We start from the raw sequence: 27,704 nt of genomic DNA, 5'->3' as shown, positions 1-27,704 counted from the left end.
TGTTCGATAAGGATCTTAGTTGGCCTTTTCACATCGATGACCTTCATAATGCTTTAGACTCAATAAGGGGGGCAAAGACTAATTGGGATTTCCCGGTCTCTGATCGGGTCAAAAACCCTGATGGAACTGATATTTAACCCTTGTGGTGAATTTCGGTGAAGTCCGGAGGGCCTAATTAGTCAAATCCACTCTCCTCACCTCCACGCTGGGGCCCCCTGGGATCTTTTAAGATGCGAAAGAGAGAGTGGTGTGCGGAAAGCAATGGGAAGCTTCCGCATTTATTTATCCCAAGAAGAATAGTATTACAAATAACTGCATGATGAGTTTTTCTCCCGTAAAAAATTCCGGACGTAAACTATCCCCCCAATCGGATGTCCGGGTGGGGGATACAGGAGAAGGACGATTCATGCCAGAACATGAAAAAGAAGAAAGAAGACTGACGACTGCAACTGGAACAGGAGCTACTCTGCAGCCAGGTAAGTTGGAAAATTTGAAGAAAGCAATAAGAACAAACAGAGTGGATGTGATGGGAATATCAGGAGGGAGGTGGGAAAATAGTGGGGAGTTGCAAAAGGAGGCTAGAAATAGCGAAGGAAGCTTTTAATAGAAAAAGGAACATCTTCTGCGGACCTTTGGGAAAAGAACTAAGAAAGATAGTAAAGTGTTTCGTATGGAGTTTAGCATTTTGTAGAGCAGAAATATGGACATTACGACGAAGTGAAGAGAAGAGAATAAAAGGATTTGAAATGTAGATATGGAGAAGAATGGAACATGAGAATTGGACAGACAGAATAAGAAATGAAGCTGTGTTGGAAAGAGAGGGTGAAGAAAGAATGATGTTGAAAATGATCAGGAAGGGGAAAAGGAATTGGTTGGGTCATTGGCTGAGAAGACACTGCCTACTGAAGGATGCAATGGAAGGAAAGGAGAAAGGGAGAAGAGTTGGGGGCAGAAAAAGATCTGAGATGATAGACGAGAATAAGATATATGGATCATATGAGGAAACAAACAGGCAGGCAGAAAATAGGAAAGATTGGAGAACGCTGGGTTTGCAGTGGAAAACCTGGACTTGGGAGAACAATGAATGAATGAATGAATGACTGAATGACAATGTATTTTTTGTTACGGTTAAAGACCGCAGATTATGTAGGGGAAGCTATTGCATATCTGGCGAGGATAAAGGGATTTTGTGCATTAATCAATGCAATTGCCCACTTTCTACTGTACTATTTCATCTTCAAGTTTTTTTATTGTAAAAATCGGAGATATGCTTCCCCTTTACCATTTTTGATATCTTCATTCGATTTTGGTATGCCTTTTTTTCTCTTTTGCCTATAATTTTTAGGGCACTAAATTCAAATGCAGCCTTTTTTTAAATATATGTAAAGTTATTTCATTCTTCTTCTATGTTTCCTGAAATTTTGATTTGTTGAAGGTGTTCCTTTATTCTACATTCATAAAGCCATTGAATACTACTATCTCTCAATAAATCTATTTTAAATATAGACCTAAGCCTATTATTTTCTTGCTTGAAATTTTTATTCTTTCTTTTATTCCATGGTTATGGTATTCTAATAGGGGATACAACTAAATGATAATCCGTATCTAATTCTTATATTTCAAAGTGTTTAATATAAACAATTGAATGCTTTGTTGACGTGAAGACACTTCGAGATATACGAGTAGCTTCTAGCCACATAACTTATCCTTTTCATTTGGAAATTTGAGAACTGTAACATAACACTCTCACTTATAGCACTCTGGTAATTGCTGGTACACAATCACACAACATTTAGGAGCCATCTGTGAATAAAAGAATATGGATAAATTAATTTCATTTTAAATGAAAGTCTAAACTTCCATCATTTCAGTTCCCTGAATGTATTTTTCTTTTAGGTTATACTGTACCTATACTAGAAGTAACCGTTACTATGCGATTCATCTTTTGATTCCTTTTCAGACTTCACTTTTATGATTCACTTATTTTTAATAGTTTGGAGACGTACAAGTTACCATACTACTGTCCGTCCGAGTGGTTATTTCGCAGGGTCGTCCAAACAGGGGAAATCACATAGCAGTTAGGCCTACTTACTTAACCGTGCCCTTTCTTTTAAATTATTTTAAACAGTTGTATAATACTACGTAAATTTCCAATTCTGTACAGCAAATATTTGCAGAGAAGAGTATCCACTAGTTCTTACAGAGAGGACAGGAGAAACGTTTGGGGCAAACCTGGATGCGACATAAGCATTCGGCTGGACAGTAGCTACCCATTTATCCTCTTCGTAGTTACCAATCAGTGTATTACGAAGATTTTAACCAAGAATTACACTTCCTTTTAGATCGACAAGAAGAAAATGACAAGATGGAAACTCCGATGATGGTGGAGGCTTCGAGCAGCGACCAACAGCGGGCATTTAACAACTGGAATGCGGAGTGGGAGAAGAGAGTCAGGCAGGGGGACCCGCAGAATCTGAAGAATTTGGAGGCTGGACTTCATTATTTCCAATTCGATAGCCGGGAAGGTACAGTAACTGTTTACATCCCGAAGTATACAATTGCTTTCAGCTATGCACAAGCAGCTCGTGGATACCCAGAGAAGCGCAATCAGCTAATCGGCCGCCATTGTTATTCCATTTCAACACTCTTGGGATAGGAATATTTAAAGTAAAGCTCAATTTAGGCAGTGTCCGTGGCCCTTAAAATTAAGAGTAGGTTATTTGATTCTGACTTAGACTATATTATTTCATTCCTATACAACTGTAGCATATACGACAAATAGCGAGCGCTGCGCTGGAATTGCAATGACTGATTTGTCGGTTTTCCGGCGCAAAGGATTGTGGTACTCTGGATATCTACGGACTCTGTGCACAAGTTCAGGAGACTTGAATTCTTATTAGTAGCGAATATGGCATTTATCCAGAGATGTCATGTAACCAATTCTTACTAGTCGCCCGATTCACTTGTTGAATTAGTCACAATTCGTAGAATCTATTCTTAAATGTTTGAAGTTTAAAATACATTAGGTTCTTGAGAGAAAGCAAGAACATTAAACATTTTAACATGAAATTCTCTAGCTTTTTAATATGACAGTAAATATAATCGTATCATATTTTTAAATCGTTGTTTCTTAACCAAGTGTGCAGACAGTCAGAGGAGGAATATAATATCGACGGCCCATTTAGAAAAGAAAACAACTCAAAATTTAAAGTTTTGAGAAACCTGAATTTTGAAGCTTCATGTTACTGTGAAAAATCATCAAAGGATTGTTGAACTTAATCCAAATTGAAATCATGGAAATAGGCCTACGTAGATAAATTAACATGGAACAACCTAAAGCTTAGTATTCATATCATGAAATAATGTTATTTAATTACTCTGTCTATTTAGAATCCCCCATAGAAGATTTCACTTTAAGAAAAAAGCATTGAACATATGGGGCTATTCCATCAAATGACCAGTTGCCATAGAAACGTCTACCTATCACATAGCTTGTACAATGTACAGAGCGATCCAAAAGTAGCGCACATCTTAATAGGGTTCTATGGATGAATAAATGGGTAGACCTTATTATAACAATTTTTTTGGTATACCGTCTGTATTTATGTCCTAATACGTTCACATATATTTATAAAGATGAATTTGTTACATTTACTACATCAGTTTTAACTTAAGTTACATCATTTTTCACAACATATGCTGAAAATTGCAGCCCCGTTCAGTAACGCATGTATAGCTCGCGCAAGGAACGATTACCGAAAAGCAATGGTGGCGTTGCTGTCTGTTTTGACGTGTGTATGTAGGCACGCCGAGGGGGCGAGAAATGCTGGCCGATTGAAGTACTGTCTCTTCCAACAAGATGAACATATGAGGACACAGTTGTGGAAATGAAGAACGTAGCAAGAGAAAAATTTGAAGCTAATTAAACGCGTAACATATGTTTATGAATGAAATAATAATACCGTGCGATACAAGTCACGTATTCACATGCAACGGAACAAACTAAAGTCGTGATGTAACTATCATAACGCAAGACTCATTCTATAGATGTCATTTCTCTTCCGACTGTACTCTTGAATATCATTTAATCTATCTCATGACCTTTCCTGTCCGCCGCTCTTCCTTATCGCATTGTTTCATTCGCATTCCTTCCTTCGGTATTCTCTACTTGCGAGACCTATACCACGGTAGGTAGGCTATAACACGGTACTCGCCACGCGCAGACTACGAGGCAAGCCCCGCCCTTCTCTACGTCATCCGTTGTACAAAGTGTGAAAGCTTACGCGCCACAGACATGCATTAAAAACGGAGGAAAACAGTAACACTCTAATATATGCATACACGCAGCAAAATACAATGAGCACTATTACTTAAAACATTGGCGTCTGGCTACGGAAATCTCCATAGTTAGGTGGCCAGCTGTAGGTGTCGGGGGCCACGGAGATTTCTGGTTTTACGTAAGGTTTTGTTTTGTCATATGTCAACTTTTGTAGATTAAGTCACAGGCTTTTAATTGTCGTAACATATTATTGAATAGGAAGTTTCTTATTACCTTTGGATTCTTCTCCCCTCCTTCCCCTAAAAATTTATAGCGTACAGACACATTCACAAACCGTCAATAAAATTTCAGTTGAAACTGTCCCTGAATGAGGAAATTATTCTTTAGAGAAGCCGTCTAAGAGTATGGACATGCAATTCTGGAAAATTAGTAAAACACGGCATACTCGTGAGAATGGTAAGTGAGGTCATAACAACGTATATGTAACATGGAAATATACTCATATGCTACTGAAGGAAAGAGATTAGAAATAGACACGATATACACTTTCTGGAACCGAACTTCTATCTACGGCATTTTCTTGAAAGAAAGACAAGGGTTTACGGTACAATAAGAAGCAACAGAGAGCTTCCGAAGTCTTTCGTTGAAGATGAAAATAATTTAACAGTAGAAGAGAGCGTATTATATAGGGAGGATGGCGTCTTCTTTAGATTTCGAAATACGAAAGAAGAGAGGAGTTAGGATGGCCAGCACTTTGTACTTGGTGACACTAGGAAGAAAGGAAAATGCTAGAGGAGGCTGTGTGAAAGCTCTCTTGCATCATTCAATAGAACAAATATGTACACAGAGTAAGTCAATATCTGTTCTACTATTCAATTCTGAGAAAAACTATAAAATGGAGCAGAAAAGTTGTGTTGTGATTCCTAAACTGTGCTTTAGGATCTATAAATTAAAAACTCTGACATGAAGCTCTTATATAAGAATTATCTCCCCCAAAAACTGTGCTAATGTACCAAGCAGCTGACTGGGACCTCTTTAGAGATAAGTTGGACGCTCTCACAGATGACTTGGTTCCTACGTCATCTGATGAGATCGAAGAAGCTGCTAAAATGCTAACGAACGCTATACAGGAATCTATGTCGGTAATTCCAACAAAAATTATCATTCCGGGAAAATTAGAGCTTCCAAATGACACCTTAATATTAATTAGGGAAAGAAACGACTGCCGGCGCGCCTGGCAAAGAACGCGGGACCCTCGCCTAAGAGCACGGATAAATCGTTTGAAAAGGGAAATTTCTCAGAAAATAAACGATCAGATTATCCAAGCCTGGACTCAGAAAGTTAGTAAATTAGATACCGACAATATGAGCGAGGTGTGGAAAATCACAAAATTCTTCACTAAGCCATATAGTAATATCCCTCCCATCCAGCACAATGGGAGAATATATCATAGTCCAGAAGAGAAAGCTACGGTTTTTGCGGAAGTCCTCGAGAACTCCTTCAATCCACATGGTGACTTGTATGACAGACAAATACATGACCAAATAACACAAGACATAACTACGTACTTACTTAACGTGGACCTCAACAATAACGACGCGCCACAGATCCGTCCTGCTAGCGTTCACGAGGTAAAATGGCAAGTTAGACACCTGCCAAATAAAAAAGCTCCTGGCCCCGATGGCATACAGGCTGAAGTACTGAAAGAGCTATCACAAAAATCGTTTAAATTACTTACGAATATCATAAATGCTATCTTTCGGATAGGATATTTTCCTAACATTTGGAAACACTCGAACATTATTCAAATTCCTAAACCAGGAAAGAATAAATCCGATCCACGTAATTATCGCCCCATTAGTTTATTAAATGTTTTAGGTAAAATTGCGGAAAAGATCATACAGAAAAGATTGAAATCCGAACTCGGAAACAATGATCTAATCCGAAACGAACAGTTTGGATTCCGTTCAGGTCACTCGTGCACACAGCAATTGCTGCGCACAACGGAATTCATTACCACCGCATTCAATTTAAATCGAACAGTAGCTTCCATATTCCTAGATTATACACAAGCCTTTGACAGGGTATGGCATGCGGGCTTGATATACAAATTAATTAACAATAATTTAAATTGCCGACTAGTAAAACTGTTAGAAAATTATATTCGGGGCAGAACGTTCCAGGTTAAACTGAACGACGTGCACTCCACGTCGCGAGGTATTAACGCTGGTGTGCCTCAGGGCAGCATTCTGGCACCGACTCTTTTCAAAATCTATATTAATGACCTACCTTTTAATCAAAATTTCAATAATAGTATTTTAGCACTATACGCTGACGATTCGGCATTTCTCACTGCTTCGTGGAAGCCAACTGTCGCCATTACCAGGCTACAAGGTCACCTGAGTGACATTGAACCATGGCTCCTCAGATGGAGAATCAAATTAAATATATCTAAAACACAAGCCATCTTATTTAGCAGAAGAAATAAATTCAATAGACCGGGTATAACTCACACGAAGTTAGCTATAAATGGATCACAAATCGAGTGGAAAACTTCAGTTAAATATCTCGGAGTAACACTAGACAGACGGCTCACATTTTCAGAACATATACTTCAAAAACTCAGACTTGCCAATGCTAGAATGGTGGAGCTTTACCCAATATTAAATAAAAGCAGAAACCTAAATATACACACAGCCCTAACTTTGTATAAAACATTAATTAGGTCAGTAATATTATATGCTTGTCCTGCTTGGGGACATGCACCTATTACAGTCCGTAAAAAATTACAAGTTTTCCAAAACAAAATTTTAAGATTCATCACAGGACTTCCTAGAGTAACTCCTGTTAGATTGATTCATGAAGAACTAGAAATTTCGACAATTCAAGAATTTATTTCACATCAAGCCTACTGCACGTACACAAAGTCGTACAGCAGCACAAACGCACTAATTTCTTCACTAGGAAATTACAACCCTGCGTTAGACAAACATAAAAGACCTAAGAGCGTACTCCACCCTCTAGCTTGGAACGACAACGTACAAGACGAATACCAACTTGAACAATAAATAACCACTTGACTCCACACACAGACAAGGCTATTAATGCATTAATAATGTTATTTCTCTGTTTCAGGGTCATCACGTTATTGGCAGTTTAGATCCATTGTTCCAATTGTTAACACTTTTATGGACCTTTAATGTATGTGAATTTTGAACAATGATTAAATTAAAACCTCCCACCCGAACATATTCCGACCAAACTATAGCCAATTGGCTTGTCGTCAGCACGACATCTCATCCTGCTCTAGGTTTTTCCGTGGTTTCCCTTGAGCAATAAGACAAATGTCGGGATGTGCCCTAAAAGAAATGGGCCACGGACCACTTCCCATCCCCCACTCTTTCTCTTCTACTATCACAAAGAACTTGCTAATTTCTTAGATACCAACCCTCAATTATGACAATAGGGGAACATAAATATATTGTAAGTTCACAGGGCTAACGGCTTCGAAGCTGGGTACCTGGTTCTAATGAAGTGCACTGGTAGCAATCTAAAACATGGGGGCATGAGATAGTTACTCTGCCTGCCATTAAAAATTCACTTCACTAAGTCCCCAAGGTAAAAAAAAAAAAAAGCTGAAAACAGCTAGCTACTGACGGAAATGATTTAATCTAGATGTCATAAGATACTTGTAGTTGTCTCTCTTCAGTTCCTCAAACAGACCTCGAACACTCTTTATAAAAATCAAAAATCCTTTCTGAAATGGCAAAATAACTTTCTTACCACTACACGCATTAAGTTGAACAATTGAAATAATTAATCTAAAACTTGATCCTGTTTTTCAGTTTCTATGCCGTAGATGATCTTTAAATTATATTTAGTGGCTGGCTAGAGTTCAACACATCGAATCCATCATTAACACATTTTATGAATTCTGATACATGCTTTTCTTCGGGAATAAGGTGCAAAATGGTTTTGGATATTGTATTAGAAAGAACTTCTGCGACCTTTCTTACATTTTGCTTCTCCATTCCACACAGAGTTAAATGATCATTTTGTATCTTGTATGTGTATTTCAGATCTCTTTTGTTGTAATTCAGAACTTTTAAAAATGTATTCTCATTCACAAATTTCAAAACCACTATCAAGAAGATCGTTTCTTAAGAATTTCAGCGCATGTGGCACATCACAAAAAGCCCATATACTTATTTCAGGAACGTTAGTATTCTGAAATTGGGTTTTATTTTGGACACGACCCAACTTTAACAGAATCCACATATTACACGGCCCCATGTCATTTACGAATCCTCTCATCCTTAGGCCTATATTCTTCAATTCATATACAGCAGTATGAAGAATGGCAGGGGTTACTGCGCTGTCGGATCGTAAAATATTATCTATAAGAATGCGTATCATCATTTCCCACGGGGCGTGAAACGCTTCTGTCAAGTACCCTTTCGTAAGCCACTATCCATGTGAACGCGGTGTAGTAAGCTTGCCGGTGACGTCAAAAGCTCACGATTCGGTCGTGACGGGATCAAACATGTTTGATTTTCAGTCGTAAGCCGCCTGGCTTTAGTGAAGCAAGATGTCTTGTTAGCTTTGTTTTTAGATTTAGTAAGAGTGATACAATACAATTTTTGGAACTATAGGTATCAAATAAAACATGTTCTGTACAATCCAACATTGGGCGAGTATCGGGATCGTGATAAACAAGCAGCAGCGGATAAACGAATGTCTGCTACCCTAAATATACCAACATTTGGACCGAAGGAATTTATAATGAAATTTAAAAACTTGAAAAGTTTCTGAGAGTGAGAGATCAGAAAAGTCTACCGATGAGATCTACAAACCTAAAGCTGCCTGGTTAATGAAAATAAACTATTTCAAGTGACATTCTAGTTCTGTTTTGGCAGTTATTGTTTGTTTCATACAGTTTTTGTGTCATATTTTGTTATAAGAAGTCGAACTCACTCAAACAAATCTTCAAATTGTACCTCTGTCATTCTTAACGAATTTTTGAAATCCTCAGGATGATTTTTAAGTTCTCCTTCAATAAATCTTCAAGCTCCCAAAGCTTTGCGTTGTAGTGTCCACTGCCTAACCCACCATCTCCTTCTCTTGTGTTTTCTTCTTTGCAAGAAACGATTTCATTCGCTGAAACTGAACATATAACCCAACCGTCGGCAATTTTGTACTCGCGATGACATCACTGGACGCAAGCCGCAGTACGTAAGATGTAATATTAGTCGAGGAGTATAGAGCACTCCGTTCGGATCCCAGTGGCGGACTCTCAACCCAATCATCTGACGTAGACTACACAATATTGTTTTATAGATGAACAGATTGTATTGTATTTCACCTTTATGTTTGCTGTGCTACAACAACCTAGGAAAATACTTCACAAATTGCCACTCTTAATACAACTCGTAAATTTTCGTCTGCTAGTCACGATCTTTGTTTAGATTTTACAAGTTTTCGTTCAGAAAAAAATTGTTCGGAAATATATCGAATGTAGAGACAAACATAGCGGCTATGTAGGGTCGCGGCAGGCGACCTATGATAATACTATAGATATTTTCTATGGAGAGCATTTTAAATAATTCTAAGCCAGTCTGGTGTGTTATACAATGACAACGTTTAATGTCCTCACTTATTTCCAGCTCTCTTAATATCACGTTAGTCCACCTAGTAGACTTTTTTAAAGTCGTATTTCGAGTCCCGTATGTTACTATAGATACTAATTACTTTCTGTTCAGATTCGTTTCTTCTATATATTTTCTTCATGCTTGGCATAACTTTTCTCTTATTGTATTTCCTTCGAGTGTAATGACATCGAGCAAATATTCTTATACAGAGAGATAATTCGTAACTCCGCGGATGAACATTACCATTTATACTGCATCAATATCTGTGTTTTCACCTGAAACGAGAGATTAGACCACTGTTCATGCATCTTTGATTTTATTTCTCGTTCAGCTAGTGTTTCAATATCCCTTATCCTCCTTTGTAATGTCTGTGTGGAAATTTCATACTGTTAAAAACATCAGATTATTCGGGACAAATAATGTTAGCAACTTTATTCTGACATGTTTTAATGAATTGTCTTTTATTTTAGCACTTCAATGATTTTGCGATTTGTATGTATGTATTGCGAGTAATTTTACGGCTGTCGCCGTCTCCCGCTTCTCAACTTCCAGGTACTCCGGTTTTGACAATCGCCCATTTGTAGACCCCTGCAGATCATATCCTCCTGAACCTCCTCGCTCCATTTCTTCATTGGCCTTCCTCTTCTCTTTTTTTCCGGGGGAGTCCAGTTGAAGACCTTATTAGGCCAGCGGTCGGCTGACATTCTCTGGAGATGCCCATACCATATCAGGCGTTTAGTTTCCACTGATTGTAAGATATCTCCTGATACCTGCATTATATTTCGGACATCCTGATTCCTAATGTGGTCCATCCTCGAAACTTGACAACTACGGCGCCAGTAATCCATTTTTAGAGCCAACAATTTCTTCTTCATCCTGTCTCTCATTTCCCAAGTTTCAGATCCATAGGTACATATACTTTCTATTATAGTTTTATATATACTTGTCTTAGTTTTTCTTGTTACCTTGTCATTCCACAGGAGTGTATTTAATTGTCTTATGGCCCGCTTTCCTTGGCCAATCTTATTATTATCTTCATCACTTTTGGCCTGACTGTTGAGGGTAACACCCAAATATTTGAATGATTCAGAATTTTCTATTTGTGTATCCCCAGTATCTAAATTTACCTTGCTGCGACTACCCACAACCATGTATTTTATTTTCTTGAAATTAATTGATAGCCCCCCTTCCTTATTTTGCGATTTCCAAAGCAATAATATAACTTGCATGGAGTTCCCTTTGACTCAGTTTGTTCCATCATAATTTAATACTGGAACTGTTATTTGAATTTCGTTCTTCTATATTTTAATTGCTTGACTCCGTCTAGCCCTACGAAAAGAAAATTATTTTTATACTTATTTTGTACTGCATACATTTCCGTTTACAATTACATTGGATATGTTCATGCTTACCTATGATTTCGTGATAATCTTATGACGTGTCGTAATGTCGCTAGATGTTTGATTTTTAAGTGTCTATTATAATTTTAGAACAGAAGAGGCGTCTACATTGTCACCATATGCACACCTACTGTTCCTCCCATTCTTCCTTAAACACACGTTTCCGAACAGACGTTGAAGGTTTTGAGAAAGAAACAATCTAATATAATCAGGTATCCACTGATAGATGTCTGTGTACTGGAGTTGTAGGGGAGTTGATTGGAAGGGAGAGAGTGAAGCAAAGACAGTTTACTGCGCTGCCCCTTCGACAGCACTATTGCTAATGATCACGATGACATTTTCTCCGATCCCTGCCATGCATTCTTCAGCAACTAACCATGGCTACGTCTCGACTGACTACTTTGTCCTTCCGTGTGAACGGACCACGCTTTCCAGCAAGAAGGAACTGGCGTGGAGCAATCACGATATTTTTAAATTGACGCGAGCGTTTCACGCCCCATGGGTACACAAGCCTGCTAAACAGTCAAATGTATTGTCGTAAGAAATGCTATGCTGCACTTGCATTTATTATTATTATTATTATTATTATTATTATTATTATTATTATTATTATTATTATTATGTCTTTTTCCATGTCAATCGTATTATTTATATTATATTTTAAGATCTCAAAACTAAAAGAGATCAAACCTACATGCATTTTATGGTGAAGAGATGCCTTTGTAATGTTCGAGGAGAAGGTAATGGATATTTAAGTTGTCTTTTAAAATCATAGGCGTTTTAGACGGAGCTCGTAACGTGACTGCTACAGCAACATCTTCGACTTTTTCCCCCTTCAAGTTACTGCTCTTCTAGTTATTAACACGGATTTTTTTGAGGACTGAAAATGGAGGATAATTTAATACTTTCATTTTCAAAAGTCTTAATACGGGCTTCTAAGTGCATATTTTCATGTTTTAATTCCTTCAAAGTTTCTTCTAGCTCTGTAATTTGGTCCGAAAGCATCTCATTTTCGGATTTCAACAATTTTTTTTTCAAAATATCAATTTTTTCGTGTCAGAGATACTAGGATTAGTGAACACTTGTTCATTTCCATTATTAATTGCAGGACAATAATTTTCTCCCGTGTTCGAGACGCTGGAATCCAACACATTTTCTAGGATCTTTTTGTTATTTCTCCTCTCCATGCGTTGGGTCCGGCGTTCTGAAGGATCATTATTTGATTCGGGATTAGAATTCGGTATAGGCCTATTTAGATGGGGTTCAGCTCATTCACGTAATATCCATTTATGTTTCAAAGTTGGAAGCTCCGTTTTAAGATCCCTTTCATAATAATTTTCACCAAAATGATAAGATCAGACTGTTGCGTTTTCTTCATTGAAAGAATCTTCCCTTTTACACAAATATGCCCATCTTTTCCTACGCACATCTTATTTAGGGAATCTGTGGAAAGTGATACTCGCGCGGGCAGAAATCCTTGTTGTAGGCTGTTTGAGCAGGTAGCAATAGCGCATACAAAAGGCATTTTTTCTTGTTTTGTTTTCGCAATAGCTACTTTCAATAGTACGTCATAATGTTAGTCCTTAGAACTAGACCAATTAAATTTATATTTCAGTTATGCAATATACGGTCGTAGGACATATTTTGACTGAGAAAGATAGCATAAACATTATTTATATTAACATTTTCCAGAAATTATTATTAAAACAAATGACCTTATGATGAAACTTACTTGTATGTACAGAATGAAGTAGCTCTATTAAACCTAACACAAAAATATGTACAATCACTATTTACAAACACAAAAAACAAACAATTTTCACTCAAACCCTCAAACTACTGTAAGACTGGTAATCCCCGCCACTTGGAGTGTACAGTACGATTATTTAGTCCTGACAGTCGCCGGAGATGTGCGCCTAGATCAGGCGAATCCATTTAGTTACGCCAAGGGGTGTATGGGTTATTCATTCGCTTGCCTTCGAAGCGATCGGGATGTCATGCGTGCGGTGGAGCGGCATGTTTCCAGTACAATTAAGCTGTACTGCATTCCTTTACCGACCGCTCGCCCTTATCTCTACTCCGGAACTTTTCCCCTCTTTCGCGTCGCTGAGCTGTCAGGACTAAATAAGCGGTCTGTACAACGGCTGACGCCAGAGACAGAGTTTGCTACCGCGCATCCAGTTCATGACATGTACCGTGTTATACTTACAGTGGCATGTACGAACTCTTTTTACCATGTTTGCGGCCACTTTTTTGAGCACGCGTACACTGATGTTGTTAATCTCCGTTGTTATGGTACTCTTTAGTTCCTCCAGAGTGTGCGGTCTGTTTTTGTATACCCTTCCTTTAAGATAACCCCACATAAAGAAATCTGGGGACGTCAAATAGGAGGTCATGGACGCTACAATCCTCGAAAAATGATACGCTCACCCAAAAGCTCGCGCAAAAACTGCATGGTTTCATTAGATGTGTGACATATGGCACTGTCCTGCTGGAACCAACAATCACATTCATCACTGTCAAGAAGCGCAATAAACTGTATAATGATATCTATGTACACAACACTGGGCACTGTAGTTTCAAAGAAAGTGGAGCCCACTATACGACGACGTGAAACGGCACACTACACTCCAATTTCTTTAGAGTGTAAGGGGGTTTCATGGAACACATGTGGATTTTCGGTGGACCAAATTCGAGAGTTTTGACTGTTCATCTAACCACTAAGGTGAAACCACGCCTCACCTGTGAAGAACACACGGTCAAGCTCTGCAATTCCATGGTTGTCAACTAATGACCGCAACCATGTAAGCTACAGTACACTACGCGATTTTTTTTATTAGGCTCCTTGAATTCTTGAACACTGCGTACATGATAAGCACGAAAATGTAACTGCTTCATCGCTCTCTGAGCACTTCCACATGAACTCTAAGAGTGGAGCTCAGAGTCTCCGCGAACGTTTTGAAGGCGAACGCTCCATCACATTTCTCACCTCAGCCAGTTTAGCAGGAGTTAAAATGGCCGGTCTCCCGGTTCTCTTCTTGTCTGCAACTGATCCACATTCCCTGAAACTGACGATTACTCTCGTTATGGTCGAAATGTTGGGCACTACCACATCCGGATAATTCCTACGAAATTCGTCTACAACACGTGTACAAGGACGACTGGAAAAATAATGTTCAACAACGAAACCTCGTTGCCCTTTGGAAAACGACATGTTTGCCGAGCAATAAACAAAGAACTATTGCAAGCGTCAGTGTATACATACACATCACAATGACGACAAGGTTTGTTGCTGTTAATACCCATGATGCGGTAGCCGATAGCACTTTCCAACTGCATTACTCAATATAGACACCATAATTTTAATGTGAGCGACTTTTGGAGCGCTCGTATTAGGCAAGACCCATAGGCCTATAATCAATGCTTTTTTCTTAACGTGAAATCCTCTATAATTACTTTCTTCTCACAAGATCTGGGAGTTATCTTCGGCATGGAGTTCCACCTCCTTGGCCATCAAATATCTTCATTGAGTCATTCCACTTCAAACAGGACAAATATAAAGGAAATTTAACCTTGATGTTTTTTATTTCTGTCAAATTTTTTGTTCGATTGAAGGAACAAAAATAAAATTCAAGGGATACAGGGTTACATACAATCTGTGAAATCATATCTTTGTAATTTCTCAGTCGTAGATTGGCTGTTAATTTCGCAATGTTTCCACCATCAATTAACAACTTTATATTCTCATGATGACCACACACTTACAGACTGAATGAGTACTACTCGCTCCAGGAAGCACACATTGTTTTGGTCTTAGTTCCGCAAATTTTTAAAAACTAATTTGTATGTCTGAATATTTGACCTTAAAAGCTCAAAATGTTTCTTTTAAATCTGATAACAATAATCTTTTCTGTTTCTGTACTTTGTGGCCGTCTTCTTTTACAGAAACGAAGTTTTACTTTCTCGCCATGATGCGACTTATATCATTATTAGTGTAATGGTCAATTAAGTACTTTTTCCACTATGGATGTGTCTAAAGTTTTTCCAATTCTAGATTCTGGATTTGAGAGAATTCCCCTCTCTGCAGCTAAGTTTTTTGCAACACTGATCATGTGATTAGATGCATCACAGTGTTCCCTAATTTTACTGTATGACCACTCTTCAAATATATAGTATTGACAGAAGTCAATAGTGTTTCCGAAACACTCTGGTAGCTTATTAATTATGTCACCGCTACTCTTCTCATCTGGTGTTGTTTCTACTTCCTTTTTTCTCAACGCGAAAAATCTTTTCCTTATGTGTCTGTTTTATTTTCTGATATTTCTGTTAGGGATAATTCTTCTGTGATAATTTCTTCTTCTTAATTGATGTCTCACCCTTGACATCAAACTTTCATTAAAATTATCAATGTCCGTCACTGACACCTCTGACACCTCTGAATTATTTATCTATTTCCGAATTGCCTGTTGTTTCTTCTTCAATGTTCTGGACACTAGAACCGCCTAAGATATCAACACTGCTGGTTTGAACAGCACTTGATTCACTAATATTTGACATTAACAAAATTTTCTTACGACAATTTTCACAAATCCTAAGATTGTACGACAACTTAATGTGTTGCATTTTCAATTTTTAAGCATGTTGGAAGTCACGCACCTTAATTTCCCTTTCTTAAACCTACGACTATGATTGCTTATTTTGAAAGGATTAAAACACTGATCATGTCTAGGTTCTGTTATTACTCATTGTGATTAGCCTACACACTAATTGCACCAACTAAAAACAATAACAGAAACTACGCCACACACACTCGCGGTAATACTATAGTACAGTGTTATTAATGCCCTAACGTTTGAAAATCTCGGAACAAACTGAAGAGAATTCATTCCGCCTTGGACCTGGATTAGGTATGGTATTGTATATCCCAGCCAATCTTCTCCAGACATAAACAAAGAGGACTGACAGTCGCCAGTGTGATGTCGCATGCCAGACTTCAGCCAACAGTTAACAGTGTGCCGCTACAAGGGATTAAGAGCGCAACAGAGCTCTATGCGCGTATTTATTTAGTATTTTTTTACTCTGTCATTTATTGCTTTTCCACTATGAAATTTTGGTCTACTTACACATAATTAAATGGAGAACATGCTGATAATTTAAAAATGGTATTCTAAGTTTGCTAACATTATGAACAACAAAATTAACCTATATAATAATTATGGCATAAAGTACTGTGAATACATAAAAATGGAAAGTGATTATACACAGGCTAAAAGTCTGCTATTTAACCTTCCAAATGAAACTAACCTCGATTTCATACGATACACATAATGGGAGAAACGAATGTTTGTATATGCCAATGTGTACAATTTTTCAATAATTTTGATGCTGTATAGATCTCAAAATAACCAGAACTGGGGCCAAGAAAAATAATATGGGTCTCTTATTTTTACCCTTAGAAAGCATACAAGAAGTTTCAAACAATTCTAAAAATATGAGATCGAAAATTTGTCCGGTCTGACGTGGAATGACTCCATTGCATATAAAGCCGACACCTTTACATTTATACTTTGCTCCAAAACATGACGCCCTTCCTTCACACCTTTCACCACTTAACTGTAGAAACGAGCAAGGGGTAAAATTTACAAGCGTCTAGCTGTAGCAAACAGGAGTCTCAATTTCTGCGTGTCTGATGGGTCGGGAGAGATTGGTCGAGATCGGTCGTCTGCCGTTGTAAGAGCCATCTCGTGTATGTGTATATATACGCGTATTAGACTGTGGTCTATATCGTGTAGGCCAATGCCATCATCCTGGCGGCAGCCTTCGAAATCTCATAGAATTGTCTGTGTTTTTTCTGTAATTTGTTAAATTTGTTTCCTTATTTATTTGTGCTATTTAGATGTGTATTGATATAATGTAACTAGTAATAACCATACTTTTTATGTAAGTTTTGTGGTTCCTCAGTTTTCTTATAAACGTAATGTACAAACTCATAAGAAAGTAAAGCATGTTGTGAAAGTAAGCAAGTCCTTCAAGTGCGATTATTATGACGCGCAGTTCAATCATGTGAAGAATCTTAAAAGGCATGAAATTAAAAAAAAAAAAAAAAAAAAAAAAAAAAAAACATAATATTGTATATAATAGGTTTAAAAGTGACAAAATCTTTAAATGTGAAATGTGTGATGCTCAGTAATCAAGAAAACAAACTCTGAAATAACACGAAAGTCAGGTGCATCAGTTACAAGCAGTGACGCGTAAGAATGTATCAAAACATCATTGCTCTCTTTGTTCATATGAAACAACCAAATATGAATGATTAAAACATTATAATGAAATTCATAATATATCACAACTAAATCGGAAACATTTCTAAACTTAGAAGAAGTTCATAAATGGAAGAAAAACACAGAAGTGGAGACCAGAGAAAACTTTATATACAGTAAGTTAGAGCGTGTCAGAAAACAGCAAGTAACATTAAGCATCACTATTTTTCCTGTTACCACAGTTGAGTATTACATGCCTACGTGAAACAGACAAAGGCATATATACAAATACAGGGCAGCAAAAATTAATGCTTTTTGTCCGGCCAGTATGAAAATAAGAGAGTTGGAAGTTATAATTTACGGACACACATGTTGGGCATGGAAGTGACCTTGGCCATTTGTTTCTCTCTTCTTCTCAGCGCCTGGAAACAGCCAGTAAGATAGCTAACAAGATACCATTTGACACCATATTGAATGAGATACGAGACTCTGTCACAGAATCCAGTTTAGAAACAGTACATCTCTTAACTAAAAAGGACTGTATAATACTGAGAAAGCCTTCAATCTTTCGGAAGAGGGGATGCGTAATGCTGGACACAGGAAGTTACAGAAAGCAGTGATCAGTGTATTCTGTATTATAAGTAGGGAAAGGAAGTTCATGTATTTGCATATTTATTCTCTATCATTGTTTGAATATGCTGAAAGATTATCTACATGAATCACACATTTCTGAATACAATTATATTACTTTTATTGTGCATTAATGTGCATATTTTGCCTCTATTTATAAAAGCATCATATTTTAACATTTATGCAGGGAACCTGCTTATTATGTATGTTTATTTGTCTTTCCCTCATTTTTAAAAGTATGTAACCTTGTAAACACGACTAATTTATGTTTATGAATTTTGAACATAACGATGGCGCCCCCATAGGGAGCCTCTTGAGTTAGCAATTAGTATTCCTTTACTGCAGTCTTGAGCAGATTTCGATAGAACAATATCCAGTTTAACATCAGTTCCAAAAAAATGTAGGAGATAAAGTGAATGAGAAAACAGCAAATATTCTTTCCAAAAACCCTGGATATTATCAACTTAAAGAAATTCAAGATATTCTCGAAGGAAAAACACCCCAAAAACCAACAAAATGTTCTGTAGAACAGCTCACAGCTTTTGTGCAAGCCCTTCTTACTTCTTGTGACGTAGAACGAAATTTATCGCGCTACAAAGCTATGCTTAGAGACAACAGGCAAAGAATGACAACAGAAAACATACGACACTGCTTAGTTGTGAACTGTAACAGCATAAATGGAACATTCAGCAATGAGGCTAGCATTTCAAAATCCATAGACTAAACGTAAGTTACCTATACCTTATTATTCTGTTAAAATAATCTCAGACTGATAATGAATACTTTGTAGCATATTTATCAACAATTTTTACGGCATAAATGCATACATGTTCTTCACATTTTTAGGGCATGAACTTCCTTTCCCTGATTATAAGCCACAAGGAACTGCTCCTGACATGACAGCACATTTTTTGAAAGAAGAAGATTTTGTTCTTATAATACAAAGCCCAGGGAGAAATTTTAAAAACATATGGCTCAGAGAAAGTAATAATTGAGGGCTTTGCCGGAAGAAAGGCGGATAGACCTATATGCCCTTCTTCGGAAAAACGGTTTAAAATGTAGTGAATAATTCGCTAATTATAATAGCGGAATTTTGTTTTGATTGTACTGTACATACCTGCAGGAAAGGGCTGCATGCGTGTATAACATTTTATTCAGGTGCGTTTTAAAATCTTAGATTGCATGTATCTCATTTAGCCATATTGACGTATACGCCCTTTTTCCGGCAAACCCCTCAATTATTGATGGTAGGGCCTACCCATGGTATGGGTGATTATGGATTTCAACTTATCGCAATAATGACAGTTGATGAAATGAATCAGGGATTTCCAGGGACTTTCTTAATATCTAATAGGACAGATGAAAATGTGCTATCTTTTGTTTTTTAATTGTGTTAAACAAGAAATTAGTATCCTGGCCACAAAATCTTCATGAGTGACATGAAAGAAGAATTTTATAAAGGTTTACGAAAATGTCCAGCTTTGGCATCAAATTTTTTGGATTAGGACTCTAAATTATACCGGGAAGCTAGAAGGCGAATGAAGAACTTCCAAGTGCCTGGGCAATAGATATTACTACAGTGCGAGCGAGAAGTTTCTCCTCAGTGCTTCTGTAGCCACGGTGCAGCCAAGAATCCACCAGGCAGAGAATTCAAGTGGCTGCACTGGCTGCTAAGCATATGATTGACTGGGGATGTGAGGTTGTCAAACCGGAATTAATGGGAAAATGTCAACTTTCTACAAGATTACGTACCAGCTGTCTACAGGATTATTAGAACTAATGGAGCTGCGGAGGGACTTTTGGATCGCACTGTATAAAGCTTGGGTAACTGCGATGGGCCCTCCCGATAAACGCTTGTTTTACACCTGGCACATCGAAAAAGTATGGAGTAAGAACATTAGGAATAAAATAAACGATTTAACCTAGCAGGCCGTAACATACAAGTATTTACGAGTTCTTCACACAGAAAATGACGAGAACACTTATGCTAAACTTTTGGTAGGAATCCTTCAGTATTTAACAGGTGATACTGAATTATCATTATTTTTTTAATATTTTACTACTACTGCATGAAGAACGTAGTGTGTTGGGCCTGCTGCCGTAGGAAATAATTGTGGTATAGATATTAATATGCACATAGAACGGATGCAACGTAGTGCTCTAAAGCACATATACCTACACTGTAAAAAAAACAAGAAGACTAGACAAAGACATATCAACTCTCATGAAATTAACCAGAGATAGACTATTCGACAGACTGACCGTTTTGAACAAAAGAGAAATACAAAAACAAATCTGATATGAGCAAGCCAATCCGCAAAGAAGTTCTAAATATTTCTCTGTCACTTTTGCAAAGAAAGGAAACAGATCAATAAAATATATGAACAGTTCATGTTTCTTTAGTGTTGTTGTTTGTTTGTTATTTAGTAATATTGTATTTGTTAAATTCGTTTCTTCATAAGACAGTTTATTCATTTTATCCTGACATTATCTATGGGTGGCAAGATTTATATACAGTGATGTACAGTTCAGCAGTGTAAAGTGAAAAACTGGTATCTACACATTCATTTGTAGATTGGATTTAAATGGTGAGTGACCTATATGGTATTTCATAACATACTATTAATGATGTTCTTATATTAATTATTTATGTTGGATTTAATCAATTTTTTGTGGGGATATTCATATTATGTTAGTACAATATAGGAACCTTACATGCAGGAAACAAGCATCGAACCAAAATCACACATGCGCGACTGATTTCACTCGACCCAACAGTACAATCGTTAATGTTTTATTGTACAATCATTACTTATTAATTATAAATAAGATACATTTTAGAAGTGTAGGTCTAAAAGCAATTGGCGTACAAATGTATGTAACACTTATTAGACCACTACACCTATTCATTTCAAGAGAAACACAATATCTGAGACTTAGAATAAATCGACGCCTAATGTCAAAGGACACTAACTCCAAAATCACAACTTTACAGGGGAGGCAAAAAACAGTTTAATTGTGTACATTTTATTGTTACTGCTTTAATTTAAGAGATATGTTGATAAAATTTAAATCATATATACTGTATATATATCAAATATAAACCTAAAGACAATACAATACAGTACATATTTTCTAGAAATATTTTAGTATTGTCTTAAAAATTAACACATTTTGGAGATAGTGTTCTTTGTTACTAACGAAGCTTTCAATTTAGTAGACAGTGTTAAAAATAAATGCCAAAATATTGAATTTAAACATTTTAATAAAAAATTATAGCTATTTGACAATGCAAATTAATAAATTTAATTATTGTGGTGAGCAGCAAATATCAATTTCTTCTTCTTCATAAAGGAATATTATCTAAACTTAGAACATATCAGTAAGATTATAAAAATACCAGTTAATATTATTTACGCAGCATAAAAGCATAATATTATCATTATTAGATCAATTTATACTATTATCTGAAATAATAATTTTAACAGTGCATTTATAAAATAATAAAAGAGCAAAGTTATCTTCATTTTTACATTGCATTTTAGAACATCAGTGTTTTTAAATATTGCTAATGTTACTTTAATATACCACAGCTGATGAGGGTTTGGACGAAAAAGTTATTCAATTAATGATCAATTTATTTAAAAAATAATGAATTCTACAAATTCAGTTCATTTAAAAGTCTGTCTGCACGTAATGAAAAGAAAACACACACTTAACTCAGAATTTGTGCCCTAAATGACATTGAATAAAATTATAATATGAATATATTATATTATATTTGATTCAGTATTTTATGTTTTGAATAGTATCAATATCTACACCTCTCATATAAAAATTTGAAATTTCCTCTTAATTTTATAATCACTCATTGCTCTTCATTTTGAGTACTGTATCTTATATTACGATTTCCTGTTCTCCATTTTTAAACTATTGTAAAAGAATTGGTAATTTCCTGGTAAAATATTCTGTTTACACAGTTGCAATAGATTTTTAATTTTCTAATCTTGTATATTTTTAGTGCTCCTTGATGCTTTGGTTTAAGCTGACGATTATCCAGCCTAAATCCAAGTGTAATCTTGCTTTGTACATTGAATTTTTGGAATTCTTCATCATACTTGTATTTAAATAATAAGTGTTCACTGTTACTTTTCCGATACTGGAACCACACTATATCCAGCCATCTTACAATGTTTCCGTTAGTGTCAACTTTCTTGTTCTTTATTAATGTCTTCTGAATTTCTCTTACATAATTAAATCACTCTGTTTCACTTCTATTTTTGATACAGCTTAAAGTATAGTGTATCACCCTGATGGATCAAATATTTCTGTATGTTTGGTTGTTTTTTTTTTCAATGTTCGCGTGGACTGTGTCCATTTGTGAATGTCCTGGTTAAAAAAAATATGTTCAATTTGAGGTATGTCAAAAACATTCGCAGCGTAGAGGAGCATGGTTGATATAAGTACATTCCTCCACAAGTATCGAACATGAAATAGAACCTTTTACCATTCTGCAGTTTTTTCATTTGAGCAAAGAGACGTGATGGTACTACTGCAGCTTCCCTTTCTGCAATTATCTCGTTTCATATAAAATTTTGTGCTGTTCTGTTGGCTACAGCATACGCGGTCAAATTATATAGGCCTACAGCTAATCTACGTTTATAAAACACTCATTCCATTTTAAAACTTGGATTGTAGCGCACAGCTTCGAAATAAAATTAAAAAAAGTAAAGAACGTTCACTGATGCCATAATTTTGTAATTTTCTTTTACTTGAGCTGCTTCCTTTCTTTCAATGTGGGACTGACGAACTGCCTCCGTTTCTATCTTCTTAAGTTCAAACATGTGATCATATTTATAACATTTATTGCATTGATGCTTTCTGGGATTATGAAAAGCTATATTAAAATTATTTTTGAAAATATGACGTTAATATGAAAGGTTTTCTGTCTGAACATTAGCATTCCTGAATTTCCCTCCCCCCAACATTTGGGCTCATCATTGATCCGGATGCACCGCAACCTTAGGCTTACTGTGCTACCTATGTTTTATCATTTAATACCAATTCATCAACCCTGTTACCTTGATTAAGGTGTACAGTCCAGATATAGAACGTTTATTACAAACTGTAAACTTCTTACAAACTGAATTGATTTAAGAATGCGTGTTCTATTAATAAAAAAATTATCAAATCTTTAACAATAAACAGTATGGTGATTGTATTACATTCTTGGTTGTATGTTCTGAGGAAGTGTCACCAATAAAATCTTAGATATGTTAAATAATTTAGAGACAAAGAACACTATCTCAACTCAGTGTTCTTCTAGTTTATATTTTATTATTGTCAAAGAAAACTAAGTCTAGATAGTGTTGTTTGACACTCAGCATCTGTCTAAATTAACACAACACTATCTAAAAAAAAAAACAAAAAAAAAAAACAAAAAAAAAACTATTACTTGTAGAGACATATTACTTTCACACTATTATAAAGGCTACTTTGTACAACATGATACTACAAATAATTCAGAAAGTCGATTTTTGGCGATAGTGTCCTTTGACACTAAGCCGTCGAAATGTCAAAGTGTTTTGTAACTAATTCTATAAGTGAAATGAATTACTTTATAATCGAAATTGAAACGTTTATCTCTCTTCAATAGCACAGAGCATACAGCTGATCGCGAAGCCCGACCTCTCTATGACGTCACATGGAATGTTTGAGAGCGACATTTCTATTTGTCTCCGAATCACACATTAGTCGATGATAGCCAATAAGAACTCGACATACAATATAGCTAGCTACACCTGAAAATTTCTACTCCTCACAGCGCGACCGATCTCGACCGATCTCATCGGACCCAAATTAGACGTCTCTTGTATGCTACAGATAGACACTTATATAAAATTTAGCTGAGTTGCCAATTCCTGAAGTCATTATCACATTGTATTTATGCCACGCGCCTAAGGGTTAAGAAGATAGGGATTTACGAGGGTTTACAATTCCAGGAAGAAAGACCGTCATATATTTTGGTGCAAGGTATACCCTCACCATTATTACAATCTAAAAAGCGTCACATTCCAGTACAGTGCCCCGAAAACTTACATAGTGCGAACACTGGATGAAAGATTAAGTAACAAAGTTTACTCCGAAGACCGTTTATTTGCACAACTGGACAGTATTGCACAAAACAGCATGACCTAATAGTCTATTGTAATGTAACGTTTATTGTTATAATTGTAACTAACAATAAAATTACAAAAATGGATAAGCAATAAAGAAAACTGGTAATGTTTTAGGCCCATATTCGAAAAATTCTGGGTTAAAACTCCGTGCCCAGCCAATTTGACTCATGTTTTTCATGGTTTCCCTCAGTCACGAAGGCATATACTGGATTGGAAATTTGCATATCATGATTCATAACACCCTTAATCACCAATATCATGAACATTAAAATAAAATCTAAATCAATTACATGAACACAAGCCATTTATAACACACGACAATAAAAACAGAGTCAGAACAAAAGTCCATGGCCTAGAGATATACCCAAAGATCCTACACACGTGATACGATCATAGATGTTAGTGTGTATGAATAAACTTATCAAAAGAGATGCCAACTGAGAATAAGTGAAACAGGAGAAGGTGGTTATGGGATTTTTAAGTCAGGTAGGATAAATTAAATTTTAGACAAAATGAATAACACGACCTCAGAATAGCTCGAAATTAACATAGGAGTGAAACGGATTTGCGGTGTTTCTCTTTTTCTGTTTATAATGCACACGAAAAAAATTATTCAGGAATGGAGAGCCATGCGATATAAAGAGTTGGAGATAAACAGATATTTAAAAATATGTTAATTAATATTTGTGGATAACCTAGTTTTAATAGCACCTACAGAAAATTATCTACAATACTCAGTACATTAGTAAAATATCATTGCAAAATATAACATGGAAATAATACAGAAAAAGAAAGTTTCGCCTTCTGGCGAAAATAGCTTGTCCCTAGTAAAATATGTTTGGAAGACAAAATTTTAGAAAGAGCAAATGATATTACATATATTGGCTACAAATTAACATTTGATAATTATTTAGAATAATGAGCAAAACTGTAAAACACTCCAAGACTATGTAAATGATCAATAGAGTAATGAAACCTTCCCTGGTACAGAAAAGCACTAGAATACGACTTCAACAAACCCTGTACTCTGTTATGGCAGTTCTTTTTATTTTATTGAGTTATATTACGACGTTGTATCAACATCTCACGTTACTAGCGTCTGAATGAAATGGAGGTGATAATCCAGGTGAAATGAGTCCGGGGTCCAGCACCGAAAGTTACCCAGCATTTGCTCTTATTCCCTTAAGGGAAAACTCCGGAAATACCTCAACCAGGTAACTTGCCCCGATCGGGATTCGAACGCGGACCACTTGGTTTCGCGACCAAACGAGGTGACCGTTACTCCACAGGAATGGACTTATGGTAGTGAGGCAAATATATTAAGGGGAAAGAACAGCTAATGAAATAAGATTTATGCGAAGAACAGTATTATATAAAAATGAGACCATAAGCGCAGCGATGAAGTAATGGAAGAACTCGGCCTGTAATCAATACTCAATTTCATACAAAATATGAGAACAATTGCATGAGACGTTTGCGATGTATGAGATCCCACAGAATCCCAAAAGCTATGCTTCACTATCTATCTTAGGGGAAAAGATTTCTGGGAAGCCCCATAAAGAGTTTGAGAGAAAATTACTCTTTATTATGAGATCTAATAGACCACATGACCTAAAACTTGTATGGATGATGATGAAGTCAGGTAGATAGATGTCTTTGGAAATGGTTCTTGTTGCGCAGTAGTGCAATGGAACAAATGCATAGTGTGATTGTTTTGGTTCTGCCATTCCACATTGCATATGCAAGGAATTTCCGCCATCGAATACAGTTAAGAGAAAAATATTATGTGCTGACAATTAAGATTATTATTGTTTTTACCAAGTATGCTAATTTGGAGCTTTATGCCATGAAGTCCTGAAAATATGCTGCATAGCATGCTCAATAGTTAATATACACAGGAACGCCTGAAATATGAAAAAAAAAAGGTACAGTTAATTTTGTATATTCGTTACTACTGTCGTTTAAAACATGTACAAAATGATTTTGTATGACTTCAAAATGGAGAGTAAATTATGCAGTTGAATACGTATCCTCGCCTTACTACTAGGTCTATGTCATTCACTGAAAGCAAGTGAATGCAGTGACACATGCATAACAATCAAGTTTATTTTGCTTCTTGCAGACTTACCAGGATACATGGAAGACAAGCCAGGTACAATACCCCAAACCACGCCAGCTACCATGACAGAACCAATCCCAGCTCACATGTTAGATCCCATGCCACCACCCGTGCCACATTCCGTGCCACCACCCGTGCCTCCTCCCGTGCCACCACACGTGCCATCACCCGTGCCATCACCCGTGCCAGCACCATCATTACAGAACCCACCAGAAGAAGAAGATGACAATAGAACGAAGAGTTGCTTCTGGCGTTGTTTAAGGTATTTATTTTGTGGGCTACTTCCCATGTCGAATCGCAGGCCAGCATCCATGCCAGCGCCTATGTCATCTCCCATGATAGATTCAATGCCAGCTCCCATGCAAGATACCATATCAGTACCTATTCCAGAAACCATGTCAGCTCCCATGCCAGAACCAAACCCAGACCTCATGCGAGCTTCAATGCAAGATATCATTCCAGCTCCCATGTCAAGTCACATACTCGATCCCGTGCCAGCCCCCATGCCAACTGGAATGCCAGCTCCCACGCCAAGAGCAATGAGCCTCTGGTCTCGTTTAAGATATAGGTTTCGTGGGCCAGCTCCCATTTCATTTGACATGCCATTTCGCAGGCCAGCCCGCATGCCATCTCCCATGCCAGGTCGCATGCCACCACCATATTCCAATTACCTACCAGCAGAAGATAGGCACCGAATAAGGAATGCCTGGTGGTCTTGTTTAAGATATATATTTTTTGGGCCACGTCCCGTACTAGATGACGAGACATATTACACGCCGGCACCTATGCCAACTTCTGTGACATCATCCTTGCCAGATCCCGTGCCAGTACCCAGACCAGCAGCCATTCCAGATGATATGCCAGGACCCATGACAGCTCCCATGCCAGATCCAATACCACTACCAGTGCAAGATTCCATATCAGTGCCTATGCCAGGTCCTATGCCATTACCCATGCCATCTTCCATGCCAGCAGAAGATAGGCACCGAAGAAGGAATGCCTGGTGGTCTTGTTTAAGATATATATTTTTTGGGCCACGTCCCGTACTAGATGACGAGACATATTACACGCCGGCACCTATGCCAACTTCTGTGACAGCATCCTTGCCAGATCCCATGACAGTACCCAGACCAGCACCAATTCCAGATAATATGCCAGGACCCATGACAGCTCCCATGCCAGATCCAAT

General features: G+C 37.0%; 1 protein-coding gene across 1 annotated transcript; it reads left to right on the top strand.

The window, feature by feature from the left end:
• The first annotated feature begins 14 nt into the window (after positions 1–14).
• LOC138700739 (tetra-peptide repeat homeobox protein 1-like) lies at positions 15–27,275 on the top strand. The gene is made up of 4 exons (XM_069827526.1): positions 15–476; positions 2,343–2,525; positions 26,519–27,203; positions 27,272–27,275. Exons 1-4 carry the CDS (start codon positions 317–319, stop codon positions 27,273–27,275), a joined length of 1,032 nt encoding a protein of 343 aa, XP_069683627.1. The 5' UTR covers positions 15–316.
• Positions 27,276–27,704: the final 429 nt, after the last annotated feature.

The sequence above is a fragment of the Periplaneta americana genome, chromosome 1 (genome assembly GCF_040183065.1).
Source record: "Periplaneta americana isolate PAMFEO1 chromosome 1, P.americana_PAMFEO1_priV1, whole genome shotgun sequence".
Taxonomy (NCBI): domain Eukaryota; kingdom Metazoa; phylum Arthropoda; class Insecta; order Blattodea; family Blattidae; genus Periplaneta; species Periplaneta americana.
The sequence above is the reverse complement of the archived record's forward strand: the minus strand, read 5'-3'. Positions and strand labels throughout refer to the sequence as shown.

Coding starts and splice junctions, on each gene's coding strand:
- LOC138700739 (XM_069827526.1), top strand. CDS start 317: ATGATGAGTTTTTCTCCCGTAAAAAATTCCGGACGTAAACTATCCCCC. Junction 477..2,342: donor AGGAGCTACTCTGCAGCCAG/GTAAGTTGGAAA, acceptor ACTTCCTTTTAG/ATCGACAAGAAGAAAATGAC. Junction 2,526..26,518: donor CCAATTCGATAGCCGGGAAG/GTACAGTAACTG, acceptor TGCTTCTTGCAG/ACTTACCAGGATACATGGAA.